This window comes from Ceratotherium simum, chromosome 7 (genome assembly GCF_057802395.1).
Source record: "Ceratotherium simum simum isolate JZ-2026a chromosome 7, ASM5780239v1, whole genome shotgun sequence".
NCBI classification, from domain to species: Eukaryota; Metazoa; Chordata; class Mammalia; order Perissodactyla; family Rhinocerotidae; genus Ceratotherium; species Ceratotherium simum.
The window spans coordinates 22,093,325-22,113,201 of NC_141906.1; the positions used below are offsets into that span (position 1 = coordinate 22,093,325).

Here is a 19,877-nt window from a genome sequence, read left to right on the forward strand (position 1 = left end):
GTCCTCAGTGTGTCCTTTTGTCTGGGGTTTGCCATTCCTGATGCTGATCGTGCAGGTGCACTTTTATTTGTTTTTTCTATCTTTTGTACAAGCCCCTTTGAAAACTAGTTTCTCTCAAGGCACCTCTAAGCTTTTCCTTTTTATTGGTTTTATTTGTGAGTCTGCACAGTCAGAATTATATTGTTAAGTAGTTCAATATTCTTGAATCATCTTCTATTTTATTTCTGAACTTTCAAAGTTATGATTTACCAAAGTCTATAGTGCATGTCTGTCTATACCTAGTTTTTCCCTCCCTCACTTTCATGAACTCTCAAATAACAATAACCACTCTCTTCAGTTTTTTTTTTTTTTTTGGTTTTTTTTTTTGGTGAGGAAGATTAGCCCTGAGCTAACATCTGTTGCCAATCCTCCTCTTTTTGCTGAGGAAGATTGGCCCTGAGCTAACATCCGTGCCCATCTTCCTCTACTTTATATGTGGGATGTCTACCACAGCATGGCTTGATAAGTGGTGCATACGTCTGTGCCCAGGATCCGAACCTGCAAACCCCAGCACGCTGAAGTGGAGCACGTGAACTTAACTACGCCACCGGCCAGCCCCAAAGGACCCATCACTTTTACTTCATAAATTAGTTTCTCCCTTTGCTTCAACATTAGAGCTACAGTGGCAGTTCTCCTAGTTTCTTTCTCTATCGTCTAGGTAGAAACTATAACAAGAGGGGAGTGGGGTGGGGGAAACCAATCTTTCAAACACTTAAGTGTTTGGCTGGAGGAGATTTTTAGGAGCTATCCAAATTGTTGCTCCCCTCACTTGCTGTCTCAGTCAGTCTAAGGACCTATCTCAGGAGTGCATCTATTTCCCTCTTCTGCTCAGTGTGACTATGTGGTGTATCCGAGCACTTCTGGGACACTCTCCTCTAATTCTCCCTGTCTGTGTGGTGGTGGTGGTTTCCACTACGTCTATCCTCAGGCTCAGCATTTCAACTTACTTTTATAATTCTTTTTCTCCAGGGCTAGCCCATCTCCTCTCTTAACAGGTCTATTTCTCTTACAGGGCAGAGCCTTTTGTAGCTGTGTTCCATTCTTGGGTCCCATACCATGAAGGCCAGGTGACATTTATGAAGTTCTAATTGCTGTTCTGTGTTGTAATCTCAACATGCTTTGTTGATTACTCCTGTTTCACCAACCATCAAAGTTCTTTTTTATGGTTCTATTCTATGTGAAACTACTGGGCATCTGCCAGAGTCAGTCTTTCCCACCCCACCTACTTGCTAAACTTGTTCACAATTTTACTTAACTCTTTCTCTCCCTCTTCCTTCATGCTCAGTTTGATACTGTCCTGGCACTCTCATACATTGCTGGTAGGAATGTAATCTCTATATTCCATAGGGCAATTTGGAAATATCTGTCAAAATTTCAAGTGCATGTACCCTTTAATCCATCAATTCTACTTCAATATCCTCACACATGTACAAGATTATTCAAACAGCATTATTTGCACTAGCAAACACTTGGAAACAACTTAAATGTCCATCAAAAGAGGACTGGTTAAATAAGGGCATAGTCAGCAGAATAATATGCAGACATAAATGCAAATGAGGAAGTTTTTTTATGTAACTGATATGAAACAAATTCAAAAACTGCTAAATTAAAAAAAACAAAGGTCTAGAATAGTGATTTGTGCAAAAATGAGGGAAAGAATATATATGTGTGTGTGTGTGTGTGTGTGTGTGTGTCTTTCCACATAAATTTGCTTGTCCGCACACAAGATAACTCTGGAAGGATACAAAAACTGATAACATTGGTTCCTGACTGTTGCCTGGGGGACAGGAGTGGAAGGAGACTTTTTACTGTATATACCTTTTCAAACTCTTGATTTTTGAATTGTTGAAATATATTTCCTATGCTAAGAAAAATGAGTAAATAAAACAAAATAAATAAAATAAAAACTCTCCTAGTCAGTCCAGCTTTTCTCTGAGGAAACACAATCTTTCTAGCCCTTGCTCTGTACTCCAAGTCCATCATTCTGGTTGCCCCAGTTCAGAAATCAGAATCCCTCGCTTCCAAGGTCCTAACCATTGGAAGAAAGAAAGGATTATATCACACTACCTGTGCCCCAAGATATTTTTTTCCAGAAAATCCTAAAGATTCTTTCTGGTTCTCTTCATGCTTATGTATTTCCCTGACGAATTGGGCTGATGCTGACTTCACTTCCCAGCACCTGCTGGATCCCTGCTCTCTTCACAGGCTGCTCTGGCACTCCCCGCAGAACTCTCTGGATCTCACTAAGAGATCTGTCTGCAGGCCTCACTGCATTTCCAGTGCTCAGGGGAGCCAGACTCCCTTCTCCAAGGAAGAGCCCTCCGAGGAACACGCCTTTGATATGGTGCGCCACTCAGAGGTTTTCCTTTGCCTCTGGATCTTTCTTTCATGTTCCATCCTCCTAATTCTGGTATGTACTTTCCATGTCAGTCACTCTTTTGCAGTCCTGTTTTTCAGTAGCAAGCCTAACTGATCCACCTCTGGGTCCCCTGAAATGGCCCAGAAACATTGCAAAAGGCTCGTGAGAAAAAGGTAGAGTAAACAGGAAATCCAGCATTCACCACATCTCATTTGGGCTGCCACTGACCGACCCCTGAGCCAGGCTGGCTGTCAGGATTCTCTCCATTTGACAAGAAACCTGCACCTCAAAGTCCTCAGATTTATAGCGAAGCATCCATAATCACTTCCACAACTTACAACAGGCAGCAGGATATTGGCTTAGCCTGAGATCAGAACCAGACAGAAAGAGCAGTCTGCATGCTCTTGTTAACAGCATCCTTTTTTTTTTTAATTGAAACATAAAATGGAAGTTGAGGATAAAGGCTGAGCTATGCGGAGGAAGTTTATTTCAGATCTGGCTACCACGGAAGAAAAAAAAACAGGTCCTGCCTTTTCCAAACCACAAGCAATCAGGCCTCAGGCTAAATACATTCACTAGAAAAACCAGCAGCAGGGTAGAAGCAGCATTCCCTTTATTCATGCAGCTACAACCTCTAGTGACCTTAGCTAGCTAAATGTCTCACTCAAAATAAACATCTCCAAGCACATGACAAAAGCGCAGCTTAAGCAGCTCTCTCCATGGTTTTAAGCCCCTGGTGCTCCAGATAGTCACGAAGGGTCCTGGAGGTTCTGGGCATACCAGCAAAGATTATGTTCAATTACAAGAGTGAGAAATTTGTTTCAGGTCATGTGGCTGTTCACCGATTATCACAGGTTTGAACAGCCTAAAAAATTCCTCCACGTGGAAACCTAATGTTTGTACTAGCAACTGGGAAGGGCTGTTTTGTGGTAGAACTGAGGCTAGCAGTTCAGTGTCCATGTTGCCTCATGCATGAACAGCCTAATGGAAAACAAAACAAAAAACTCAGATTGGAAAACAATCCTTCGGGAAAGAAAGAAAGAAAGCAAATGGCAAAATGACTGCTTTAGTCATACTTGGCCCAGAAGTAGGAGCTCTCCATCCTGCCCACCTTTCCTAGAAAGAACCTGAGCTGCCCCAGCTTCGCACTAACCCTGCGTTCTTCCACAAGCGGACTGATTCTCACACTCACACACACACACATGCGTGGGTACATGCTCACTACAGTGACTGGTTCAGGACCAGGCACATGACCCAAAGTGGCCCAACGAGACACAATCCTGGGGATTTTTCTGGAACCTTTGAGAAAGAGAATCTCTCTCTGTACAGGGGTTGCCAGGCTGGAAATCTACAGCTAATTCTAATCTCTCTCTGTCACCACATGGGGAGAGACTTCCTGAGAATAAGGCTAAAACAGAACCAAGTGATACACTGAGGCTGACTTCTAATGACGTCGTGAGGTCACCTGGATCTAGTGATATCAGACTTTTAAAACCCTGGACTGTTCAAGTTGTGTGACCTAATAACCCTCCCTTTTTTTTTTTTTAATTTAAGTGGTTTTGAGTTGTCACTACCATTTTAAGCTTTCTCACAGAGTTTAATGAATTCTGCCCCCAAAGCCTTAATGTATGTTCACATGTAATCACATATCTTAACACATTGGTAAAATAACTCTAAACCTGGAGAAAATTCAATTGCTTCTCTCTCAACATTTAAGAAGTCGAGGCTAAGGGCTGGCCCGGTGGCGCAAGCGGTTAAGTGCACGTGTTCCGCTTCGGCGGCCCAGGGTTCGCAGATTCGGATCCCGGGTGTGCACCGACGTGCCGCTTGGTAAGCCATCCTGTGGCGGCGTCCCATATAAAGTAGAGGAAGATGGGCACAGATGTTAGCCCAGGGCCACTCTTCCTCAAGAAAAAAGGGGAGGATTGGCATCGGATGTTCGCTCAGGGCTAGTCCTCCTCACAAAAAAAAAAAAAAGTAGAGTCTAATCAACTAACACTTCACACAGGTAAGTTTTCAGTCTGTGTGACCTTTGCTGTATGTAAATAATGTATCTAAGTCTACATTTACATTTCCAGCATGCTTAATCAGGAAATAGAGAGTATTACTATCGCCATTTTACAGAAGAAACAGAGGTTTGGGAGGTTAAATTACTTGCCTAAGATCACAAAGCTACTGGGTAGCTGAGCCTGGATTACAGCCAGGAAATCTGATTCAAGAGCCTACACTAGATGATACTATCCCCATCTTAACAGAGTTATCTTCTTTTGGCGATGATACTTCTTACTAATGAACATGTTCTCAAAAGCAATGCAAGGCATATGCCCTACATAGTAAAAGTGTCTCAATCACCAGCGTTTACCCAGGAAACATAGAAATATGACAGGTTTCAGTGCACAACAATGTTGGCACTTAGCAGAAAGAAACAATATTTATCTTTAGATTTTGAAGATGCCTAAATAGAGGAAGGGGATAAAGATAAACCAAGTACCTACAACATGCCATAAACTGTGATAGGGACTTAACTTTTGAGTTTTATTTGGACTTCACCACACAGTTATCCATTTTATAGATAAAGAAATTGAAGTTCAAAGAGATTAAGTGGCTAACTTGTTGAAGTTCAAAGAGCTATTAAGCAGTTAGGTCAATAATTGAGCCAAGGTGTTTCTCAACCTAAAGCCTATCTTCTTTCTACATCTCACATCGCCAGGTGTGAATACTGGGACTTTTAGGTAGAGGAACATGGTAGATGGTTATCTATGGTTAAAACAGGCTGTTCTCTCTCAAATAAAGCACCTCTGAGTCTATTTATCCAAAATATTTCTCCAAAAAAGGAGTCTGGCATGGTCTAGACAGATGGAATGGCATATGGAACCTGAAAACAAAAACAAAAACAACACAGGAAAACAGTCTCTAAGAGCAGGCCTGTGTATGAGCTCATCCATATGGCCCATCAGGAGAAAAGAAACAAATCATCTAAGGGTTCCATCTGGGTCAGTGAAATGCATATCAAAGAATGTCTCCAGACTTCCTGGATATAGTGACGGTGGCCTGTTATGCAGCTGACTTCATCCCAGTACATGGTCCTTACATTGGGTCTCACAGAAGACATCTGGTGTCCCTCCATGTCTTGTCTGTTGCTTCCTCTACTGCTGCTTCCCTTGCTATCCTTGTCAGCAGCTTGAGGGAGGATAAAGCCTTAGAGCCAAAACTGGGTGGTTTGGGCATTGCTGAAATCTGCAGCCACAGCAAAACCTGATAACTTTGTATTAACAGCTCATTGCGTCTCAACTGCATAGATGTTTCTGGCACCCAGCAGCTGCCAGGTTTGGGGTTGACCAGATGGCCCGAGTCCACATTAGGAGAGCATTGCCTGGTGTGAGCTTAGGATAGCATGGGTCCCTGCAGAATTTGGTATATCACACTCACCTCTGCCTTTCTCTGCTTCTCCTCCTGCTCTCTCTGCTCCTTCTCCATGCCTACCAGCTTGAGCTTCAGCTCAGACACTTCAGTCATCAGATCGAGCTTCTGGGTCTCAAGAGATGTACGACTCAGCAGCTCCTGCAAGCAAAAACAGATCTCTAAGTCATAAACCTCCATGGCAACAAGGACAACTCTAGCTCCATCCATAGTACATAAGGCAATCTCTGAGTTGTGTGTTGGATAACACAGAGTTGAGACTGCTGCATATGAGCCACAGGTCTATTAGGGACAGGCCTGGGCTGACACTGGGTCACTCAGGGATAGCACAGCCCCTGCCACTACCCACTGTGCTCTGAGAGACAACATGAGCTACAGTTCTCAAAAAACGTATTTGCCCATAGAAACCATTATTCATTATTTCTAAGTAGAGAAAAATGGAGGGGTCTACTCAAAGAGCTAAATTTCTCCATCTCTATTTTTAAGGCAAAGCAGCAGGTCTTCTCCACCAAAACAAACAAAAAAACAAACTTATGTTAACAATATATTTTTCAAAACCAAAATTTCCAGATCACCTCCTGGGATCAATCAATGCTTAGCCCAGTCTTCAACACATCCCATTGCAAGATCTCACTGCAATGAAGCTAGAAGAGAACTAGAGCATAAAGTAGAGATGCAATGAGTATTTATTAAATGATTATATTAGAATTCTATTTATGTGCTATGGATCTTTCCTGGCCACTATGGGATGTAAGAAATTATTCTTTCCTTATTGCAAGGACAGACCAGGGGAGATTATTAGAGGTCCTGCCATCACTAGAACAGTAGTAGACAACAACCTGCCATTAATACATATAATAAGCATAAATAAGACAAAAACAAAGGCAAAACACCTACTCAGAACTACTAGGAATTATGAAGGACCTCAGAAACCAGGAGCATTTCCCAAAGTCCAGGGGCAACATTTCTCAATTGGCAAAAGGTAATGTTCCATAAGTTCCAAAATCCTGGCACACGGTAGACACTGGATACACAGGTCCTAGCAAGGAGACTATACTATGGCAACTAGGAGAGTAACCAGCCAAATTAATAAACAGAAAAGACACAATATCCTGCCATGGTCTGAACATTTTGTATCATCTTGGGCAACCCAACCCTAGTACAAGAATGGCAATCTCAACATTCTGCCCCAATAGCTGTGATTTCACATACTCTGCACTGTGCTCAGATCAGAAACCAAACTACACAGGACAGAGATTTTTAACTTGGAATACATGATTCTCTAGGCCAAAGGCCCTCAGTACCTCAGAAAGCCAGGCTACCAACTGTCCATCTGCTAATCTGAGGGGATGAGTACCTAGAAGCCAACAGTTCAGCAAAATGAGCTCACTGAGCACTGGGCCGAGAAGGCTGCCTCTTCCTGGGCCAGCCAGACTTGAAGCCAGCATATAGGGCAGAGGCAGCAGCAACGCCATGCCAGAACTGTGGGCTACTTGGTCATGAGGAGTCAGCCAGATAAGTGTGTTCAATATAATGGAGAGGGGAGGACATAGATTCACCGAGGGCCTCCTCTGTGCCACACACTCTTGAGTACTTTACGTATGTCCTCTCAATAAACGTGCCCAGTGATTTGACAGTAAATATTATCATCTCGATTTTACAGATGAGGAAACAGACCCAGAGATTGGCCTGTCTTGGCCAAGGACACATGCCAATCAACAGCAGAGTTAGTTTTCAAACCAAGATTTGTTTGACTCCCAAACTCATTTCTGTCTCATGTATCACATTGTTTCCCAAACAGAGGAAGAAGTCCAAATTTTAAGGATAATAAAAAATACATGCTGAGAAAAGCCAATCAATAAATATTCACTGAGCCCAGGAAATAGCCACTCAAATGATCAAAATTTTGTTGAGCACATACTATCTACTAGGGCCTGGTGCTAAGGCTATGCAGGTCATAAAAGATCCTAAAGGGTTCTTCCCCAGGTGAGGAAGATCGGATCTCTGGGTCTTGAGTATCTTAAGATGTAATCCTCCCTGACACCATCTACTCAGTCCCATCTCTTTCTTCTCCTTCCCCACCGTGCTCTCTGCCTCCACCACTTCATTCTATGTTTACCTCTCCATCCTTTCATCTACCTGCTTTGTTCCAAAACTGATTTGAGGGAGTTTGCAAAATAGACAATTCAACTTAAAAAATAAATCATAAAAATTAAAGCAGGTAGGAAAAGAAGTTGAAGCCAAAGTTCAGTTGGTACAAAACTCATACCCTAAAGTTCTATACACAGCTAGAGATGGACTATACTGCGTATGTGAGCTTCCCAGCAACCAGTACAAAAGGAAAAACGAGCAATTCTGCAAATCAAGGTCCCTGAGATGATAACAATTGCTTTGGAGTGCTGAGAATTGAGAAAATATTCTCACAAGAGACTTCAATTGTTTATTCAACAAATATGTTTTTAAATATCTACCAGATGCCTAGACCTAAGGATATGACAGTTAAAAACACAGCTCCTGTTGATTGCCTGAGTATCTTAAGATGATATTAATACAGTCTGTCTACAGACCAGCATTTAAGATTCTGCCTTGGTGGGATTCAAAAAAGCCTCAGAATATATCTCTCCTGAAAGCTAAGAATCTACTCCACTTCCATTACTGCCAAAATCCCTCTAGCTGTTTTAACTGCTAGGCTATAATTGGTCACACCATGTTCCAGCTGACTAGGACAATATTTTAATTGGTCACACTAAAATTCCAATAGCCATTCCAATTGGTCATGCCAGGGTTCCAACTGGTTACACTAATATTCCAAGTGGACATTACAGTTGGACATACCAAAGTTTTAATTAGAAACCTGGGGCTGCTTAATTTCGTACAGTTCACTGATAACAAAACTTTTACTTTCTCTCTCCTCTAGAGAATGTGCCTCTACATTTCATTATCATCACCCCTCATCCTTGTCATTAATAAGCACTGTCCCACTCCCTGAACTCAAAATCGGCCATCAAGCTTGTCCCAGTCCAGCTCCACTTTACCATCTCCAGGCCCGGCATGGCCTCCAGCCACTATTATGTACTATAATCTCTATCATATATGTCCTAGCAGGATTCAACTACCCTACATTCTCAACTGCTCCTTCTACTTCCAGCATAAACTGAATTTTGAGTTTTGCACAATATGATACATCCTTCTCAGTCATCTCAAGTGGAGACCACTCTGCTCCAACAACCCAATTTATAGAACACCTTTCTCCCTGTTTCAAGACTGCTTGCAGACCACTATTTATCCCTATTGATGGTCTACGTCTACTCTCCTCATTCAGTTATATCATATTCTCCCCAAATATCCAGAACCCAAGACAGTCTCCCATTTTCCTTGAGCCTTTTGTCTTTTGATCAACAGTTTCTCTTCTTACTTTGGGTGCATTCCATCTCCTCAGTAGCTTCAACGTCGTTGTTAATCAATCTTCTATTCAGTACCCACTCTGGCTTCACATTTCTTGACTTCAACACCAACAGGCTTTGCTTCCACTTCGTTTTAGCTTCTCAGCAGTATGGCCACAACCTGGCCCTCATCTTTATCCCAAATGCATTTGCTCTGCTTCTAAAGTCTTCAACTCAATTCTCTCCTCTGGCCACAATCCTCTGACCTTTCAACTGTCCCATTTACTCACTCAAATAATCTTTAATTTCTTCTTCTGTGGTCACTGGATACTTAATAACCCCCTCTTTTCCTAGTCTATCAACTTCCTTTAAGCAATATTTGTCTCCTTATCCACTAGATACCCTGAGGTTAGTCATTTCAATTGTATAGTATCTGCACCAGGAAATCCCTCATTCAACTCATCCCTACCCTAGACCTGAAGTGCATTTGTTTTACCAGAGCCCAAGTCCATGCCAAACCTCAGAATCTTTTCCCTATGTTTCTACTCCCCATGGCCTGAGACTTGCTGGTAAAAGTCACTTAATGATGCCAATTTGTTTCCACACAAATTTACGCTATCTAGTTACAGCTGATCTTCCAATACTGCCTGGCAAAACTTGTATCCATCTCCGGCTGGTTCCTTTCAGAGATTGTTCCAAATCTTTTCCAATCTCCTCAAGCCCTAAACCCTACCCTATCCCGCTCTTCTCCTCAAATAACCTCTCCTATTTACTGAAAAGATTTTTAAAAGTCATCTTATCATTCATTGAACTTATATCCTTTCTATTTCAAAGCTTCCCAGAATTGTCTCAGTCATATCTCTTAAATCCACGTCTTAGAGAAAGCAAGCCCACACCTCCATTCCAAGGTTACTCTGACACAACTGCACATGGCCAACTTCTGTTAAGTTCTTTCCCCTATAAGAACTGTTCCCTAGCCCAGTAAGTTTCCAGGTTGCACATAAAAAGCATATGATAAAGGACACAATGATTCCATAGTTTGCTCCCGAATTGCCCTACCTGACCCACCTTCCTATTGCTGACCATTTCTCAGTCTCGAGACTCTTCACGCCATCCTCACACAGCTTGATGGAACCTCAGGTTCCCTCCCTGGCTAACCAGTAGGGGTTGGCTTTGTTCTCTGAGTTCTGCTCCTGTCCTCCCTCTAGCTGGTAACTCAGAATGACATCTACTCACATGGTCCTAGGTTCTCCCTCACTTCTGTCCTGCCTTTGAGGAAGTTCCCACCAAGTCTGTGCTGCTCCAGGAGGGGACCATTAATCATCCACTCTGACAGGCATTTAATCTCTCCCTCACCATCAGCTCCCATTCCTCAGGCTATAAACATGATCAAATTTCTGACATTCTAAAGAACCTTCCCTTATGACCTTGCCTATGCCTCAAGCAACCACCATCAACTCCCTTGTGCTCTCACTAGGCAAGTGCGTGCTCTGTGTGCATTGTGTGTGTGAATGCTGCCTCTCTTTGTCCCCTCCCTCTCCCCTTCACAGCCAAGCTCTAGAAGGAATAATCTACCTCTTCTTCCTCATCTTCCTGTCATTTCTCAACAAGATGTCTGCATGCCTGCAACCTGGCTTCTGCCTTCACCAGGTAGGGCACAGAAACAGTTCTGGGGACCAATGTCCAAATGATCAGATGCAACTTATACTTCTCAGTTCTCAACCAACTCACCCTTCATCCACTCATCAGTGTAAACTACTCCTTGCCACCCCATCCTTCCTTTCAGTTTTCCTGACTTTTCTTTTTTCTTTTCCATCTCCTTTGCTGGCTTCTTTTATTCTGTCTACCCATAAGAAAAGCATTCTTGGATCCCTAGCTCTCATCCCCAAGACTGGCGTTATCTCTGGATCCAGCCTATTTGTCTGGAGCACCAAGGCAAGGCGTGGCCCCTACTGCAGGGTGGGATCCTGCTGGAATCTCCTGGAGTCATACAGCTACCATAATGTGTGGGGAGGCAGGGCGCTGGAAATAAGGGGCAAAGGTTTCATAACAGCATTAGCATCTGCTCTCCCAAGTGTTTCAAGGTTGTCTGTGTAAATGAGAGGGGGCAAGCGATGAGGAGAGGGTGGCATGGGAGGCGGGTGGTTTGTTTTTCTTACTATGAAGGACCATGAAACTAGGTAATGAAAATTTAGGAAAAAACCAATGAACAAAATTATCTTTCACCCCTCTCACTTCACCACCACCAGTAATCTCTTTCAGAAGGACAAATACATCTCCTTTCTTGGAGATGAAAAAAAAACCTTACGTCTCAGAGCAAACCGTCACTTCCTTTTTCCAAAGCTCAGTTTCTGACTGGAGCTGATAAAAAGAATTTGCCTTTAAACTTATTCTCTCCTTAAAGGTCCACATCTTGAAGCAATTACTTCCATCTTGAAGTGTGGAACATGACCCAGGGAGTTACAGGCCAATGACAGAGGACTGGAGCCAGACTGGCAATCTGAAACCAGAATGAAAGAGTGGGCCATGGTAAGACATGAAAGGAAAAATGTGTCCCTTTGCCCTTTGAAGTAAGAGGCCTATGCCTTGCCGGGAAGCCTCTTTCATGAATAACTCTGTGTGGAGAAAGGGGCTTGTAGTCAACCTGAGTTTGTGTCCCCAGCCCCCACTAATAAATCACCTCTCTGTACCTCAGTCCCCTTATCTGTAGGAAGGGTAAAGCACGCCACTTCACAGTGTGGTCTGGAGATCCAACACCAAATGAGATACACTTGAGGAAAGAAGTTATTTCTGCCTTATAAATCTCCCAGGGGGAGTTTTAGGGAATAACTGGACATCCCTGTTTTCTTCACTCATGACTCAAGTGTCTCGCCTCCTCAGACAGATCTGTGCTCCCATAGCATCACATACACAGCTCTGTTTAATATTCTTTTTGAGAGAGAAATACCTCCTTAAAAGTGCTCTTGCGAAATTTATCACCCAGGTGTTGACAATGCTCTGTTGAGTTCACACATCTGGGCCCATTGTTCCCTCACTCAACTCAAGAGCAGGAACTGGACCTGTGTCTTAGACCTGTATCCCCCGGCTCAGTGTCTTGACTTACACTGGCCATTTGTGTGATAGTTCAATTTTAACCAAACTGGAATAACTGTACTACAGGTCTAAGAGGTGGGCAATGTAGAGTCCACATTGTCATCTCTATTCTTTATAAATAAAAACACAGATTCATTGGCTTTCCCAGATTAACGGCAAGTAGTGAATCTATAGAAAGTCATGTCCACTGACTCCAAACCCTCTGAATTTGTCACTCTCCACACCTCACCTAAAAGGCAACCAAAATAATGAGGCTGCCTAACACCTGGAACTCTGGGTCAGGTAGGAGGACTGAAATAGAGCCTGGTGTCCTTTAAGGTTTCCCAAAAGCTGAGGTATGTCCTCACAAGAAGGTTTGCATCTTTTCTTCTCTTTGGCACTGAACGTTGTTTCTGCTTTTGACATAGATTACACTGTAAATGACTAGTCTCTGGAAAGTGCTCCATTTGGCTGCCAGCTCTGTATAAAACTTCTTATCCACTGAATAGCATCAGCTTCTTCCCCGAAACCTCACCCTCTGGAGAAGGGTCAATGATCAGGGGCAGAGGAGCTTGCTGTGCAGGAACCTACTGGAAGCCAGAGAGCCCATGGAGGCCACTTTAGAAAAAGCCACCAGGGACTTCAAATATATCAACAGACCATGAGGAACCCTCCCTGTGACAAGAGATTTTGTTGCCAACGTGGTCTGAGCCAGTCACAACAAGGAGGGTGCTGGTCCATGCCCATATTCCTGGGGTGCTATTGTGGGCCCTGGGTTTGGAAAGCTTAGTGTGCAGCCCTCAAAGATGCAGGTTGGCAGCTTGGAAATACCCTGACCTGCTTAAGAACAGAGGGGCAAGGCTCAGCCCTGTGAGCTGTAGACCAAAATCAGTGGCTCAGACTACCCCAGACCAGTGAAAACTGACTCCGGCTCTGGCCCTTTGAAGATCCACTTGTACATTTCCCAGGAAATATCTCTTCCTAATGAGGAAGGTTCCCTGGGGAATTCAGACATGCTCAGTGAGTCTGAGACCATATCAAAGTAGGTACTTCCATAGGCAGCCCCAAGAGATGCTCGTAGCTGCCCCTTTCCCACCCTGCATCCTGCAGCGTGCTGCAGACAAGAAATATTTTGCCCTCAAATGTGTCTATAATCTATGTGCCATTCATTTGGACCTGCCTGTGTGCTGATTCTGTTTGGTCCTGGTTTTCCTGTCTAACCCCAAGGGTCTTCAAGCTCTCTCTTTCTGGAGACCAGATGGGTTAACACATGAAGAAAACAGACGGAGCTGAGAGATCAGCACTTAGCAGGGGCTGGGCCAGGCCAGGCTTAGGGATGTGTGGCTCAGGAGTTGTGTGGGGAACTAACTCCCTTCCCTCTTGGGCTCTTGGAGGGAGGCTGACACTGGTCAGGAGAGTAGCTGTGGGGAGAGACGGCTCAGTGGGGTTTAGAGTCCATGGAAGCACAGAGTTGGGCTATGCTGGTTGAGTTTGGGTTTCTTTCAGTCCCCCTCATGCTATTCCAGCCGAAGAGGGGCAGAGTCTAGAGCGGAGGCTGCAGATTAGAGGTCTGTGGGCCAGGCTTGGCCTGAAGGTGTGTATCATGTGGTTTACACGACATTTTTTTTTTTTCATTTAAATTAGTTGCTTTCATTTAAAATAGAAAGACTTCTCTTTAAATCTAGATTTCCAGCTTCTTGTGAAAAATGAGAATACCTAGCAACCCTGGGCCTACATGAGCAGTCAGCCAGAGTTGGTAGCAGCTGCCACCTTTAGACAGGACGCATTCAGTGTACAGGGTTAGCAGGAGCAGCACACCCAAGGGAAGCAGTGTCAATAGGCAGTCAGAAGGCCCCACACTGAGACAGTGAAAGCATCTCCTCCAGAGCTCCTCAGGCCTTTGAACAGGAGGCCAGGTTTTGCTCAGGGCAGGAATGGTCTCTGAGGGCCGGCGGAAAGAGGTAATTGTTTGCCTCCATTCTCTGCCTCAAGGTCATGAGTCATTCTTGCTCCTACCACCAGAAGCCAAGAGCCCTGCGGTCCAGGATATCACAGTCAAACCAGGCAAGTCTCTGCCTGCCCCCAGTTCAGAGGACACATACGTAATCCAAGCCACAGATAGCATCGCATCAGTGCTATGGCGCAAGAATTAAGTTTTCAAACATCATCAAGAAGATTTCAGGAAAGTATTAGCCTGTGCAGCAGAACATTCAACTTGGGATTTGGAGCTGAGAACCCAAAAATCTCGAGCTTAGGCACCACCAAGCCCAGGAAACACATGAGTGGGAGCTGAGGCTCAAATGCGTCCTATGACATGAGATCCGAATTTGCCAAGAAAGGAGTATTCCACACACCTTTCATTTTACCCTTGAAAGGTTGAGAGAACACAGTGCAAGTTATGGGCATAAAAACAACTTGGTTAACTTCAAGAAGATCTTTAAACCCCAGAGGTGGCTATTTGCCACATTCCAAGATATATCAAGCCAAGACATCCACCTCTATCATACATGCAAACCACAATCCTGCTACCTCACCTCACCCATAGCATACAAGAAAGATGATCTAGGATACACAGGACATAAAGGATAACTGAGCTTAACTTTTCAAGTCTAAAATCCAGTCCATGAGATAAGGCTTAGAAGGACAAGACAGCTTCCCCCAGGTGGTGCTGGGAACCAACATCAGACTCCTTGGCACAGAGACTCTGACAAGAGAGTGGAAACACTGCCATGGAGAGGGGTACAGAGCAGTCCTGGAAAAGCACCCAGGGCAGGCGGTCAGAGAACTCAGCACCATACCGCAGCCATTCTCTGCTCTCTGATGACATGGTCACTCGCCAGGCACTGCCTTTCTGAAACATGAACCTTCTGACATTTTTCTGACTCGTTCTCTTCCACATTCAAATTTTTCTGGTCTCTGTCTGGGTTTTCTTGTAACACTCCATCATCTTCCTCCCTCAGCCCCACCTCAAAACCACACCTTGTGCAGCCTTGAAAATACACTCTAGTGGGCAGCCCTCTGCACTCTTGGTGAAAATCCTTTCTTGCCATTTGAGATTTTTCTATCAAGCTAACTTCTTTCCTGGGTCTTCAAAAGAAAGACCAACTTTAAAAAATAAACAAAAAGAAAGACAGACTCAACTTCTATTGCATTTCAGATTTTCACGGAATATGGTGAGCAAGAGAAATGGCATACAATTTAAACAGAAAATCAAATGGAGCCAAGATATGTGGTAACTTATTAATCAGCAATGAAAAGATAACTCATAACAGCTTCTGAGCTGTTAGAACGAGTTTTTATAAACATTTGCATAAAAATACTGACTTTTTTTTTGTTGTTCTTCAAATGTGCTCAAACCAAACCAAGAAACACCTGGAAACTAAGACATTTATTCTAAGACCAAGGTCAAATTCAAAGCCTGTGTTCATTACTATTCTGTGGAGAAAGAATTTGAATTTTATGTTGGATCACGGCAATAAAAAAAAGAACTTTGGGGGAAAGATTATAAGCAGTCACCTAATTGGACCCACTCATTTTTAAGGAACTGACTTGTTCTTAAATAATTAGTGAGCACCTTGTATGTACCAAGTACTGCACCAGGAGCTACAGAGCATATACACATCAACTTCAGTCATGGTTTATTTTTCAAAATAACTGAAAATGTAAGAATGATGCAAGTTAAGGAAACCTATTAATTAGATATACATTAAAATAGATTTTATAAAATAAAATTCCTAATTAGCTTCTCAACAGATTCTAAAAAGACTTTTGATAAAAATTCAACACCCCTTCCTAAAAACTGCAGCTCATTATTTACAATAGGGTAAAACTATTCAAGAACAGCAGAGTCAAATAAACCAATTATGATTCTTTCACTCAAAAAAATATCTATAAGTAAGAGTAAGGACAACTATACAGGAAAACTTAAAAACGAAAAAAAAAAATTCAGTCTCTGATGTCAAGCATACAAAATCTGAGGACTAAACTGTACTTCTGATATGAATCGAGCTTTGTAAATTATATGTACACATAGCAAAGAGGACCAGAAGGAAACAGAAGATAGTTAAGAGATTTTTTTTGAATGGTAGGAGAGCAGCTAATTTTTTTTTCATTTTGATATGTATTAAATTATATTAAAATATTATTATGTAATAAGTTTTATCAAAGAAAACTACACAGAGCGAGAGGGGAAGAGAGGGGGAAACGGGCACAAAATAAGCTGATTAACTGACTTTATAAACCCCAGATGCCACTCGCAGTCAAACCGTGGTTCACGTGAGAAGATGAGGGTGACAGTGCCAGCAGCGCACTCCTTCTCTGAACCAGGCCTAGAGAAAGTGCTGCCTGGGAATCTGTCTAACCAGCCCAACAGGTTATTCATCTCAGGTCTCAGGCCAGCCCTTCTGCGCCCTCCCCGCTCTGCAACTCTCAATGTTCAGGCTGGTTTCACCTGCTGTATAAACAACACATTGAGCAGCCAATCCTACCTCCAGGCAGGATGGGAAAGTAGGCAGCGAGAGCTGTAACCTGGACATAGCAAGGGGCTTTAACACTTGAGCTGCTGTAGAACCCGAGGACCCGCAGCCCCACCCCATCTTACCTGTTGAAGCATCTCTTCAGCAGCATTGAGTTTCACCTGGTGTCCTTCCAGACACACTTCCAGGTCCCGAATTTTCTCTCCTTGGGCTTCCACTTGGTCTGTGAGGACACTCACCTGTTCCAGGAAAGAAAGCAATGCTGGAGGAGCAGGAGCGGCTCCCCACTGGAGGTGAGCTGTGAAACCACACCACTGAGTCTCATAGAAGAAGAACGGCTTTCCTTTTTGGTGAGTGGCAGGTCGGGAGAGTGTTCTGGTTGGAGGAAACTCCCGTTGTTTTCTTACCTTGCGGGGGAGTCTCAGCCACTGCCTGAATGACGCTGGTCACATTTCCTGCTCTTGACAGACTCAAGAGAAAAACACCCAACAGCCAGGAGAGCTGCCTCTGGGCTGGGCTCTTGCTCCTTATGCCTCTTCCAGAGCTCAGTCGGGCAGCCCCGACCTCAAGGCATAACTCAGCTGGCTTGCCAGGGCTTCTGCCACCTCGTGCAGAAGAGCAATCTAAACTTCTGTGGAAACTAACCAATGACCTTACCTCTCTCATAAGGGTGTGAGGACTGCGCACCTATCAGGCGAGTGTTCTGAAGCAATTAAGGAATGTGGGACGTAAAGGGCATGTATTAGCACTGACAAAACTTGGCTCCAGAAAGGATTTTGTGCTTCACAGGCCAAAACATGACTCTAAGTCATAAATATACACAAGCCACACTGCACATACAGTGGCAGGAAAAAAAAGTCATCTTTCTGAAGAACACTGAGAATATCTACTGGAATTATTAATCAATAAAAATCCATTTACAACGTCATTTAAATTATACCCTAAATACATACTGAGATTTTCATAGCCTTCTCCATTAGCAAACTGTCCCAGGATCCTTTTTCTTTTTTTTTATTAAAACGTACCTCAGAGCAGGAAGATGAAGAAAGCAAATGGGTGGCCTCCAAAAAACTAAAGAAATCAATGACTGGTAAATTGAGAGCCTTTGGACTTTTTTGGTTTTTAACCAATGGTTGAGTCATTGCTATTTACGTATAGATTATCATAAATTTTTTCTCACTCTATACAGGAATGATAGCTAGAGCATGAAAGAGTTAATGTGAATCCACTTATGAGTGTTTAAATAAACTTTATGAATTACAAAGCTCCCCATTACAGAGGAACTAATTTAAATTAATAAGGCTACTTCAAGCTTTCCATTATGTTCCCAGGTGATTAATGATCGAAACATATTCCTGGAGTTGATGCATGGTGTGCGAACATTTCAATTATAATCCAAAAATGGGCACCTTCTGCTAACTAGACACATCTTAAACACAAACCTTTGTGGGTTTTCATTTTTTATTCCTTATTGCAGAACACTATCAGCAGTCCCGGCCTTTTCAACTACTAACTCTCCTTTCAAAAGGGCAGGATTGCAGGGGGGGGCCTTTGCTCCCTGGGTTCCCTCCCGAGTTTCTGTTTGGGAAGGATGTGTTATGGTTAAGCCTATTATGAGGATTAACACTTGTATAGTCTGCACCACGCCTTGGGGCCACGTGCTGGCGGCACCCAGAGGCATAATATGTAGTCTCTAGCATTCTATAGGTTGGAGCTCAGCCACACCTAAGACTCAAGATACACAGGGCAGCAGGGTCCTTATGAACCTTAATACTCACTCTAAGTATTATGAATGGAGAGGTGTAGAAAATGGGATAAAATATATAAAGATCCTAGAATGTGACCTTTATTCAATAAGAATATTTTTTTGACCTTCTAAAATTATGCCTAGCATACAAAAGTATGGGAGGGATACAGAAGTGAAAAAAATATATACTAAAATCCTTGCCTTAAGAGGTTACATTCTAATGAAGATATAAAAGATTTTGGTTTCATTTGTTTTTAACTAATCCTGGAAACAAAGTATTTTGTTGCGTGTGATTTCCCTTGTTCTTTTACAAGTAAACCCAGGAAAACATTCTGGGCCAAAGGCTCCAATTAATTCAGTCTGGCTGAGCTGCCTTGTGAATTAAGCACGAGGCTCTACCATGCTGAGGGTCTGTCTAACCAGCTCCATAGGGCCACCACAAAACAGCAGTTGTTACATGAGAGCAACTCTGAAAGACTGTCCACAGGCTCCTGGAATAGAAACCACTAGGATCCACTTCTGATTTGTCTCATAAACAGCTTCCCAGTTGTGTTAGGATTATTTAAATAAGGATTATTCAAGAATTCGGAATTGTTAAAAAACCATGAGAGTCAAAGAGATTATCACATAGGACTTCTTTATTAAATTGCAATCCTCTAAATAGGAATGTGTTCTTTCGGCCAAGAAGGTGTCTGGTACAAAAGTTTGCAATTTCATATTGTTTGCTGCAAAATTCTAAATTGGGCACTCCATTAATCAGGTCATTGGGGTAGAGTTTCAAATTATACATCCCTCAAAACGTCTGCACTATACTGTGTTATATATGTAATCTGGCCCCTGCTTCCTCTCTGAAGGCAGTTCCCACCAGGCTTCTTCAGATTCACCAACTCCAGCCACAGGGCCCCTTCCTGTTCTTCCCACACACCAAGCACACTCCTCCCTCAGGGTGTGTGCTGGACCCACCACCTCCTCTGCCTGGAATGTGCTTCTCCAGGTATCTATGTGACTCCCTCCCTACCTTCCTTCAGGTCTCCTCGTATTAGGGAGGTCTTCCCTGACTACACAATCCGTATCCTGCTTTATTTTTCTCCATAGTATTCATCACCGCCTGAAATATTTTGTGTATTGGTTTATTGTCTACATATACACACCACATATACACAGAAGCTCGAGAATGGAGACTTAGTCTGTTTTTTTCACATCTGCATCCCCAGCATCTAAAACCAGTGTCTGCCAAGTTGTGGGCACTCCAATATTTTTTAAAGAACAAATCAATGAAGTGCAGAAAAAAAAAAAAAAAACGAGGATGCAAAACTGTTTAATTGCATATTTGGTCTGAGCTTAATTATTTAAAATAGGGACAGGATAGGAAAAAAAGTCTG

The 19,877-nt window shown here is 43.1% G+C and overlaps 1 protein-coding gene across 4 annotated transcripts in view; it reads right to left on the minus strand.

Moving 5' to 3' along the window:
• The window catches only part of PPFIBP2 (PPFIB scaffold protein 2), a 144,059-nt gene that overhangs the window by 48,938 nt on the left and 75,244 nt on the right, over positions 1 to 19,877 (minus strand). For all 4 annotated transcript variants that reach the window (XM_087433272.1, XM_087433271.1, XM_014782637.2 and 1 more), the window contains 2 exons: positions 16,874 to 16,987; positions 5,828 to 5,959 (listed from right to left, as the gene is read on the minus strand). In XM_087433272.1, the coding sequence (XP_087289398.1) occupies positions 5,828 to 5,959; positions 16,874 to 16,987 (246 nt within the window). The remainder of the gene's footprint in view (positions 1 to 5,827; positions 5,960 to 16,873; positions 16,988 to 19,877) is intronic.